The sequence below is a fragment of the Solenopsis invicta genome, chromosome 8, assembly GCF_016802725.1.
Source record: "Solenopsis invicta isolate M01_SB chromosome 8, UNIL_Sinv_3.0, whole genome shotgun sequence".
NCBI classification, from domain to species: Eukaryota; Metazoa; Arthropoda; class Insecta; order Hymenoptera; family Formicidae; genus Solenopsis; species Solenopsis invicta.
In genome coordinates, this window is record NC_052671.1 from 16,585,325 (window position 1) to 16,596,664 (window position 11,340).

The 11,340-nt window shown below is 38.6% G+C and overlaps 1 protein-coding gene across 1 annotated transcript; it reads right to left on the reverse strand.

Moving 5' to 3' along the window:
- Positions 1–1,731: 1,731 nt before the first annotated feature.
- Positions 1,732–5,424, reverse strand: LOC120358359. The gene is made up of 2 exons (XM_039452400.1): positions 4,462–5,424; positions 1,732–1,915 (listed from the first exon to the last, which is right to left on the reverse strand). Exons 1-2 carry the CDS (start codon positions 4,946–4,948, stop codon positions 1,896–1,898), a joined length of 507 nt encoding a protein of 168 aa, XP_039308334.1. The 5' UTR covers positions 4,949–5,424; the 3' UTR covers positions 1,732–1,895.
- Between the last annotated feature and the right edge of the window lie 5,916 nt (positions 5,425–11,340).

Sequence of the window (11,340 nt, forward strand, 5' to 3'; positions counted from 1 at the left end):
AGGCTTGGTTCGCGGAATTTCCGAGCCGAGATTTCGGGGAACTCGGGATCTTTTGTTGACGCGCGGGGACCGTGGCCTTGCTGAAGTAGACGACGCGCGCGCGGTACAGCTGTACGCGGGTCTCGATTCCGGCGCGAGACGGTTAATACCGCGATGTTCGGCGGTGGTGATCGACTCACGCCAAGAGCTCTTGGTAGAGGCGCGGAACTCCACACCCCAGGTCGTGAGTCGATACACAAGCGGAGACGGCGGATCGGGACGTGCCGACTACCAGGATCCCCTAATGGAGACCAAGGTAGACTTGAGCCCGTGAACCGGCGGTTTGAGGAAGGCGGACAGCTCTTGTCAAGACTTCTTGACGGAAGCTAAGGCGCTTAACTCCCTGTGAGCACTAGGAAGGTTTTCTTCTACGGACAGGAGAGCGGACGGAGAAGAAGACCGCTCGACTCTCGGAGCGGCGGCGCTTATATACCCGAATCTCTAGGGCAGGGACGGTGCGGGGGTACGGAACGGTACGGAATCGGTGGAGGGTCTCCCCGCCGCTCGAGATCGGTCCGGCGGTCGCCACTCCGGTCGAGCGCGTGCGCGCGGAGATCTGCCACGGAGATCTCACGTGCGGATGCGTCAACGCGCGCTACGCCGGTGTTTGCGTGTCTTATTGGCGCAATGCGCCGTGTTTTTGCTGTCCGGCGGTTGTTCGGCCGGACAGCCCGGAACGGTGGACGGTCCGAGGGGGGAGCGGAAAGGCGGTTTGTTACAAAGTAATTTTAACAATTGTTCTTAGAATTCAAAACGAGTTATATGAAAATTTATATCTCATTCATATTATTTCACAATCTTTTCACTTTTATTATTAATTAAATAATATTATATTATAATTTAAATATTATTAACTTGGACTTCTGTACACGAAACGCTTGTCACGTGAGGAAAGTTAACGCAGTAACCAATTAATTTATTATTCTTTTATTAGAGTGAAAGAATGATTTGTTATTGCATCAACTTTCTTTGCACCACAAACCGCATCCTTTATGCAAGAGCAATATAAGACTCCTATTTAGGCTGTGTTCCACTGTTCACTACGAGTATTGAAAATCTGTAGAATTTATAGGGTGTTTCAAAAATACCTAACACTAAATACACTATGAGATTTCTACATAAAAATAAGTAATAAAAGTTCTTAGAAGAAAAATCAATACATCAATAGTTTTTGAATGGTGAGCTGTTGAAGATGATCAATTACAGAGCGTAATCGTCCGGCACTCAGGTACGGCGCACTCGAACAGTCTTATGTCTTTTATGTCTTAACTTTTAAGTATTAACTAAACTAAAAAAATAAAGATATTAAACATTTCGTTGAGTTATTACTTATAATTTAAGAAATAATGGTTCGAGTCTGCTTTATGTCTTTAACCATTTGATTATTGGCTATTTTTAGGAATAATTTATGTCATATGCGATATTGATAAAACTAACAAATTGAAGGGATTTCGAGTTTTTTGGATAGAGAAAACGTACTGCTGCAGCTCGTAGAATTCGAAGATCGCGGGCGCGTTTGTTCGAGTGCGCCGGATGGTTACGCTCCGTAATTGGTAAACAGCTCACAATGCAAACACTATTGATGTCTCGACTTTTCTTCTAAGAACTTTTATTACTGATTTTTATGTAAGGAATCTCGTAGCGTATTCAATGTTAAGTATTCTTGAAACACTCTGTATAACAAAAATTAAGAAATTAAACGAACTTACAGTGAAGTTCGATTTCAATTATGCTGTCTCGTCCGGATGGATAGAATTGTAGTAGCGTTCCGCTGCGCTATCCTCAACAGGTCTTTTACCGTAAAGCAAAAGGGGCGCCACCCGCCTGCACTCGGGTGCGCCCCGGTTGCACCTTCATTATTTTAAAGACAACAAATCTGAAAAAGAAAAAGGGGGTAGGGGAGGGGTGGGACTCCATCCGGACGAGACAGCATAATTGAAATCGAACTTCACTGTAAGTTCGTTTAATTTCTTAATTATGCTACGTCTCGTCCGGATGGATAGAATTGTAGATATTCAACGCTCAGATTTGTCATAAAAATGCCTCTATATATTAAAAAAGAACAATATAAGCATAAGAAGTGGTAAAACTAAGTATCGCTTAAAATAATATTCTGGAAAGATGAGGTCTTAAGTATCGGACGATTATAAAACTGGGCAAAGACATCGGAGGATCTGCTCCAACCAGCCGTGCGCCTGATCTCGTCTAGGCTAATCCCCTTACTTGCTGCGAGGGATGTAGCTGTGTGACGAGTAGAATGTGCGAAGAAAATGCTCGTATCTATTCCCGCTGCCTCGAGTTCTAACTTTACCCAGCGGGCTAACGTTTGAGTCGAAACTGGACCGTGTGGGGCGCGCAAAGAAATGAAAAGATGGTCGCAGCCTTCTCGCCGAAGCGCTGAAGTAGCTTTAAGATACCATTGTGCCAACGAAAAGACACAAACCTCCGGCTTATTCAGAAAAGGTTTGAACAAAAGTAAAGGTTGAGATCTTCCGATCCCGGAGGTCTTTAGACGCGAAGGAATCTTGATAATCAAGGAATCCGAGAAATACATATTTGAAATCCGAATCGCTGCCAGTGTTTGCATCCTCTGTGCAGTGGTGAGAGCAAGGAGCGTGATCAGCTTCCTTGAAATTTTTTCCAATGAAAGATCCTCATGAGGATATAGAGTAGCCAAATACTCAACTACCGGAGCAGGGTCCCAGACGAAGTCGTAACGGGAACGCTGAGGCTTTAATGTTGCGACTCCTTTAAAAAATCTCTTAACTAGAGGATGAGCGCCTATATTATCCGTAGAAATGAGAGATATAGCCGAGCGGTAAGTGTTGAGAGTGGCTTAAGAGCCCACCTCAGCGAAGGCGGACGATAGAAATTCCAAAAAAGAAGGTACTGATGGGGCGAAGAAGTTGAAATTTCTCTCTTTGCAGAACGACCACCACATCTTCATAGGCTTTGCATATTGGGCTAAAGATGCCCTTGAAAGGGAGGCAAGTGTCGTATCCAGTGCTGCGCTCGGAATTCCCTTTAGCAAGAATGCCTGCCGGACAACCTGGCGGCAGCCAAGGTAATTCTGTTCCAAGCGGGATGAGTGCTGCTAAAAGGAGATGACAGCATGTTAATATCTGGAGCCATGAAAATAGGTTGACTGATTAACAACCGATTAAATAAAGGGAACCAAGGTTGAGCTGGCCACCACGGGACAACCACCACTCCCTCTGCCTTGTCGGTAATAATCTTGCGCAGGACTTTGAGAATTAAAATAAAAGGGGGGAATGCATAAAAGTAAAACTTGCTCCAATCCAAGGAAAAAGCATCGACTGCAAAAGGATCTGGAAGCCAAGAAACAAAACGAGGGCATTTTCTGTTAGCCGCCGATGCGAAGAGGTCAATCTCAAAATGCCCAAAATATCGATCAATTCTGTCAAAATACTCTTGTCTCAGAGTCCACTCCGTTTGATCCGAAACCACGCGTGATTCCGCGTCTGCTTCAAAATTCTGAGCTGAGGGGATATAAGAGGCATAAATGAAAATATTTCGATCTGCGCACCAATTCCAGATCTAGCTTGCTAAATGGCGAATTCTGCAACTGTCCCTGGATAACATATCCAAAGTTTTCTGAAGAAGCTTCTTTCTCCTGTCCGGAGGAATGGAAACTGAAAAGGAGTCCGTGTCAAAAACGAAACCCAGAAATTGACAAGATCTTGAGGGAATCAGAACGCTCTTGCGTTTGTTAATCAGAAAACCTAGAGAAGATAACAATTCCATTGTAGTGGAGATGTTATCTAGGCATTGATCATATGATGCCGCAACTAAGAGGAAGTCATCCAAGTAGATTACAGAAAAGAAGTTTCTTACTCTAAGGGAAGATACCACCGGTTTTAAAATCTTCGTGAATATATAGGGAACCGAGGCAAGGCCAAAAGGTAAAACTCTAAACTGAAAGAATTGACCTTGAAAACGAAAGCGTAAGAACTTTCTGTGTTCGTTATAAATGGGCACCAACAAATATGCGTCCTCCAAGTCAATAGAGGCTAGATAATCACCCGGCGAGATGAGGCGAATTACGGTCTTCCAGTCCTCTAACTTGAAATGCGGAGCAAGGATAAAACGATTCAAGTGTTTCAGGTTGAGAATAAATCTCCAACCCCCAGAAGATTTGGGAATTACAAAATACGGAGACAGAAATTGATTCTCGCAGTCTATAGCTCTCTCAATTGCTGCCCTACTTTGAAGCCTGGAGATCTCCTGAGAGCAGATCTGCTCCTCAGACAGAGATAAATGGACAGAGGGCTCGATGGCCTGAGTGGGCAGTTGTCCCGTGAAAGGCAGCTTGTAGCCCGAGATAGTCTCTAAAATTCTTGGATCAGAAGTGATCTGCCTCCAATGGGGCAAGAAAAGGGCTAACCTACCGCCCACTATTACCTCTTCTCCGCTTAATGCCTCCTCGACCTCGACTGAGATCTGGCTTGGTATGACCGGCGACTTGTGCTCGCCCCTGATCTCTTTGTCGCCGTCCTTGTGTGAGACGCAGGGGCTCGGGCATTTCCCGATCTGTATGGAGCCACCCGTATTTCTTTACAAGTAACTCGCGCTGATCGGTCGCCAAACCTCCACGAGTCAGGTCTTGCCACGTCTGGATCACGATGTCCTCCCAGGGTGAAAACTCCTCATTCTCACGATCACCAAACAGTTGCCTGACAAGAGAGCCGGTATCGTCCTTGGCTATGTCCGCTATAGGCGGTGGCAAACTATTTTCGAGAGAGACATCAGGCTGTGCAGGGAGTGTCTCCACCTCACCTGCCTCACCTGCCATTGGAAAACGCAATAAACCGTCTGCAATTATGACAAGGAAAAAGGCTGTGTCGTCATGCCGCCTGTATTTCGCAAATACAGATCCAGCAGTATTCATACACACCTGGAGGGTCCGCTGACTCCACCTGAGGAGTCAATAGATCCGGGTCCGAGAAGGATCTTGTAACAGAGACCTCCTTTGTCTCAATGCGTGACCCTTGGCTCGTCTGCGTAATCGCAGAGCCGAATCTAACCTGCGGGGAGGGACATTGGGGCCTCCTAACCTCACTCTGGGAGAGAATGTCAATTAATCGTGACATCTTTCTCTCTAAACCCGCAATCCGGTCCGAAGATGAAGACCTTCTTCTTTTCCTAGATTTATGAGATGATTTTCCCATACCTGAAAACTTTAAATTAAAAGAAATAAGCGAACTGAAGGAAATGATAGAAAGACCCGTGTCGAAGAATCGCACAACAGGAAAACAATGAAGGTGCAACCGGGGCGCACCCGAGTGCAGGCGGGTGGCGCCCCTTTTGCTTTACGGTAAAAGACCTGTTCAGGATAGCGCAGCGGAACGCTACTACAATTCTATCCATCCGGACGAGACGTAGCATAATTACATATTTTCAATGTTCACTGTAAACAATAATACACGACTATAGTCACAATTATATCATAACGTCAGATGGAAAATAATACGTTAAAATTTTTTTTAGCTTATGTTGCCTCGTGTGCAAATTGTGAAAGTTTGCAACTTGTAATCACATCATGCATACTAATCAATACGTATAATTGCTGGTGTCGTTGTCAGTGAATATATCTCATTGTTAGTCACAACAGTTTCGCGAAATAAAGAGAAATAAAGTCGATTTACTTTATGACATAGAAGCGGCTATTTTTATAATAAAAATGAAAAATTTTAAGGAAAACGCTCTATTACACGAAGAAAAAATAAAATTGACTGGAATTACAGGACATGCCATGTCAATAATAGAAAAAGTCTATGTGACCATTATCCTAAAATAAAAGATCGTGAAATAACACACCCGTTTTATGTAACACGAGATGACTTATCGTACAAATACGACAATTTAGGAGCCAATTTTATTTAAATATACGTAGATTCATGCGATTATCGCTGTAAACAAACTAAGACCGGGAATACTTATTTTAAACTGCATCTGCAAATAAAAATAATTTTGCAACCAAAAAGCGAAACAATTGTGCAAGGTCACTGTCGAACGAAACATGATAGGTGTGACGCAATCCGAAGAACCGTCACGCGATGTCGTAATCGGGAGCTGTCTTGTAAAGTCCCGTGAATTTCAATGCCCTGTGAGCATACTAAATACGACAGAAAGTAAAATATAAATCAACTTTCTACATATAGAAATTGAAAAGCTAGGAAAACTCATAAGGATACCTATAAACGCGCTAACAAAAGATGACAAAATTAAAGTCTGTCATCAAGAGAAAATTCGAAACGTTTTACGAGTTAACTCATCTCAATCACGAAGAAGAAAAAGCTTTAATTTCTTTATGCGAAGAATATAGCGATATATTCCATCTCGACAGAGAACCACTATCATACATTAATGGAATAGCGCATGAAATAACGATACGCAAACTGATACCTCAAGTATAAACGTGTGCCCGTATCAACTTCCCAAGGAACTTAAACAAGAAGTAAATAAACAAATTAGCGAGATGTTAAAACAAAAAATTATACGTCCAAACATCAGTCAATGGAATACACCCCTATTGGTGATACCTAAAAAAGCGGACGTATCCAGTAGATCAAAATTTTGAATTGTCGTGGATTTAAAAAAATTAAATGATCGAACGATAGGAGACTCGTTTTCTATCCTACATATAACAGATATACTAGATCAACTAGGAAATGCAAAATATTTTACTACGTTAGACTTTGCCAGATCCGGTTATCACCAGATAGCAATAGCCGAAAAAGATAAACATAAAACTGCTTTCTCTAGATCTTACGCAGATACGAGTTTAACCGTATCGACTTTCGACTTAAAAACGCGCCAGCAACGTTTCAATGATTAATGAATACGATATTAACCGGAATGCAAGGTTTGGTATATTTAGATGATATCGTAATTTACGCATCCAGTTTAGAAAAACATAATAAAAGATTTAAAAAGATATTCAATAAATTACACACAATAAATTAAAACTACAATCCAAAAAATGCGAGTTCTTACGCAAAAAAGTAATGTTTTAGGGCATATTATTACCAAAAATAGAATTTTACCCGAACCAACAAAATTAAACATTGTGGACAAATTTTCTGTGCCAAAAATATTAAAGACATACAATCTTTTATAGGTTTAGTCGGATATTACCCAAAATTTATTAACTTTCTAAAGATTGCCCTAACAAAATAACTAGAAAAGGAAGAAAAATTTACATGGACAAATGAACAACAAAACGCGTTCGATATATTAAAAACTAAATTAACTACGGCGCCCGTTTTGAAATATCCCGATTTCGAGCAGAAATTCATAGTGACGATAACACCGTTGAAGCAGTGTTATCAAGCATCCGGTAGATCAAGAGCGCCCGCAAGCTGCGTACTATTACGCGCTGATAAAAACACAGTGATAATTCAAGCAAGAATTGATATAATAATAAATATATATTATAGTACTAAATATTTATTGTGAAACGCGAAAATCTTTAGAAAACCGCTGTGTTTCCAAGTGTTTCAACAATGTTTAAAATACGTTCAGTAATCTTTTTTGACTTCAAGAAAGAAAACTGTGAATACAGTTACCAGTTAAATGCTTTGAGGCCATAATGGAACTTTTAAAAGACGTAACAAAGAATTAATACTTTTATATACAGAATAACTAGAAGAATTATTGATTTTATGATTGTATAAAATAATCATATATTATTTAAAGTAATGACTTTTAAGGAACTTGAAAAATCAATTTTTCCAAGAATTAATTTATCATTATTTGTCTCTTTTTAAATTATACAATTTTTGTTGAAGACATTCTTTCTTCTGCTTTTCTTAATTTCGAGGTTTGTCGTTATAGGCTTCCCTCTATGTATTAAGATATTTTAGCGGAAAGTCATATCAAAGACATATTAGAATCATTCTGAATCATTTATAATCCATTTATGAAGTTAACCGATGTATTAAATTTATTTTTTCAGGATTAATTCAACTTTTGGGATTTAATTAATTTAAACTGCACCGAAAGACATTAGCAAGTTTCTTCCATCATATGATCACCAGTTTCATTATCGTTGTCACCAATGGTAAATTGCAAGTTGTCTATCGTTGCCATCATGTCACCCCAAGTTCTCAGCGAATGCAATACTGGAATCATACCAACGAAGACGAGCAGAAACAGTGAAAACATCGCACACAAGTTTGATAAGAATCTGTTAGAGGCACTTTCGTGAATATTCGGCTATAAGCCGGTGTAACAAAGCGAAATTCGTATCGCGTACGAACACGCTGATGCAATGCGTGCATCATAAAGAATAGGCGATGATCGGACGGCACGATACAATAAGACGCAAAAAAGGGAGAATAAAAAACGAAAAAGAAAAACTTTCGGACATTAGGAAGATCTCGAGCATTTCCTGTTGACGCACGACATTATCCGACGACAAAACATCGTTCGGACAATGCGGCGCTGATATTACAATTGTAAACACATTAAATTGTAAGCAACCATACCTAACATAATATAGGCGTCGCTGGTCCGGGGATCTCGGCGCTTGTTCGCAGCCGTTCGGCTCTTATTCGTCACTCTTGGGATCTGAAGATCCGGATTGCCCAATCGGGGTAAGAATTTCGGAAATCGGAACTAAGCGGGCGAAGACGCGGCAATTCAGAAATTTATAAATAAAGGGTCTGAAAGGCTCTTCAGTACTTATTATTCTATCTTCAATATCGGTCGACGTTGATAATGTCGGAGCATTCTCTTTTTCTGCCGTGCCTCTGCAAGCCGTAAAAATATAAGTTTGCCTATTCGCAAAAAGGCAGAGTTTCTATTTAAAATACGGGCCTAGAGCGAAATACGCTCCTGAGTCAACTCCGGCGATACAGGGTGCAAACCCTCTGCGGCATTATCGTTTCTTATGCTCCGAAGGAAAGATAACTCGACCCACGCGAATGATATCGCGTGAAAGTGTAACTCATTGTAATTGTGACAATTTTGTGCAATAAATAATAAGCGAAACCACAGTGGCAAAGGATTAATTTTTTTCCCATTGAACGTCCGGCAACACTGAGCGTAAAACGATTAAGCTTAGTCGTCCATTCAAAATCTACCTAGGTAGACGAATTTAATATATGATTAATAGTGTGATATTTAATATTTAACCCTTAAACACACCGATCCTGTAAAATACGGAAACACATTTTTGGGTCTGGGAGACTTTTTCAACTTTGAGAAGCTATAATTTTGATTACAATCAATATTTTTCTACGGTATTTTTTTAAAACAAAAGTTCAAAATCTCAGGAGTGTGACTGCATAATTGGCATTACCGACAAATAATTTATTGTGAAGTCATAAAAGTAAAACCATTAAGTAAAAATGAGAAATTGGTTAAAAATCCACTTTGCCTTCAAAAAATCATATCTTCGCAACAACAAACGTTTAAGGACTTTCAAATACGGCGTTTTAAAGCTAAAGAGTCATACTTTCAAAATAAAATTTGGCAAAGTCATTTCTTTTAAGAAGTATAATTATGTAACATGGAGAATATGAGGTATTTTTGGGTATCTGAAAATCCCATTAAAAAAAAAAAATCATATCTTTGTAACAAAAAACTTTAAAGAACTTTACAATACGGCGTTTTAAAGCTAAAGATTTATACTTAAAAAAAAAAATTATATTATTGTCATTTCTATTAAAAAATGTACTTATGTAACAAGGCGAGTATGAGAAATTTTTGATTAAATCGTGTCTAAAATTGAAAATTGATGTGTTTCATGATATATTTCGGAAAAACTTTTTTTTCTACAACATTTTGTAGTATTCCAACTTTAGACAGAGTATATGCGAGTAACATCTGCAAATCGACCTGTTCGAACGTATTTTGTCCAGTTTTTTTTATGTAAAATACTCACAAAAAAAGTTTCACTTACACACTATATAGGTCGCATTGACCCTAACAAAACTTTGCTGCCGTGCCGTTCGAATTCTAGTTGACCAAAAAAGTTGATCAACTATATCAATTGAAAGAGGAGATTTCAAACATTTTTTACGTCTTGGTCCGAACCTCCTATCACATTCCGTCTTCACATAGCAAGCGTTCAAAACTTCATATGGGGTCTCTCAGACCCACTTACGTGTTTAAGGGTTAATATTATATATTTAAGTAAAAAATTCAAAATATTTACTACACGTTGTTTGTCCAGAGAATTTTATATTTTACATAGAATTTTCTATTTGTGTTATTAAAAATTTTGTATCCATACAGAACCGATTGTTGTAAAGAAAGTTTCCAAAAGGGCTTTCAACTTTTTACATTTGATGTGTAATATTTTTGAAAGGATTCTGCAAAACGTATAAAATGTTGCAACAGAAATATTTCTGAAATCTTGTAATATAGAATATGTTGCAATAGAAATGTTTCTGAAATCTATTACATGTAGTAAATTTATGCATTAGATTTAAAGTATTTCAGGAATAATATTTATATTTATTAAATTTAAAAAAAATTTTTTTTTAGTAATTTTTTGATATAATAATATATTTCAATGATCTTTTAGCAATATTTCTACAAGGTTTCAAGTGCAAAAATCGCGGACATCTTGCTATATCAGAGAATTCTCTGAAACATTGCAGAAATATTTTAAAATCTTTCTGAAATATTCCACTTTCTTCAGATGAAATACTTTTGAGATATCTCTGAAAAATTTTGGTGTAGTATGGATATTAAAAATATTTATCTTTTACAAAGATTTAAAAAATTTTGATAATGACAGAAATAACTCAAGTAGCAAGCTGACGTAAATTCACCATTACTTTAATATCAAAATTTTGACGTCAGCTTGCTATCTGAGTAGTAATTGCCAAAACAAGTCAGACTCTGGTCACGAATGATCATTACAAAATAATCAATATGTTGTAATGCATGGCATTTATATAAGAATTTGTCTCATTGGCAGCCTAAAGAAGTTTAAACAAAATATTAAATAATTCAATGCGATTATCAATGCTTGATATTTCAACATAAATTACGCACAATTATTTTAATCTAACGTAACAAGAGTGATAATTAGCACCTGTGTATTTCATTATTTCGGTGGTATACATGTTCAAAAGTATGAAGTCACATGAAGACTAAAGTTTTAAACTCTTCCGTGTGTAAAACACAACCTTTAAACTATACACTCTTGCTTGGCACCGCTAACTTAACGCACGTTATTTCGATTAATGTTCCGTGAACGTTTTACTATAACGAATGGAGAATCGTTAATATTGTAAGTGCGACATGCATGATTACTTTAACCGT

Coding starts and splice junctions, on each gene's coding strand:
- LOC120358359 (XM_039452400.1), bottom strand. CDS start 4,948: ATGAATACTGCTGGATCTGTATTTGCGAAATACAGGCGGCATGACGAC. Junction 1,916..4,461: donor AGGCATTAAGCGGAGAAGAG/GTAATAGTGGGC, acceptor TTTCTTTTTCAG/ATTTGTTGTCTTTAAAATAA.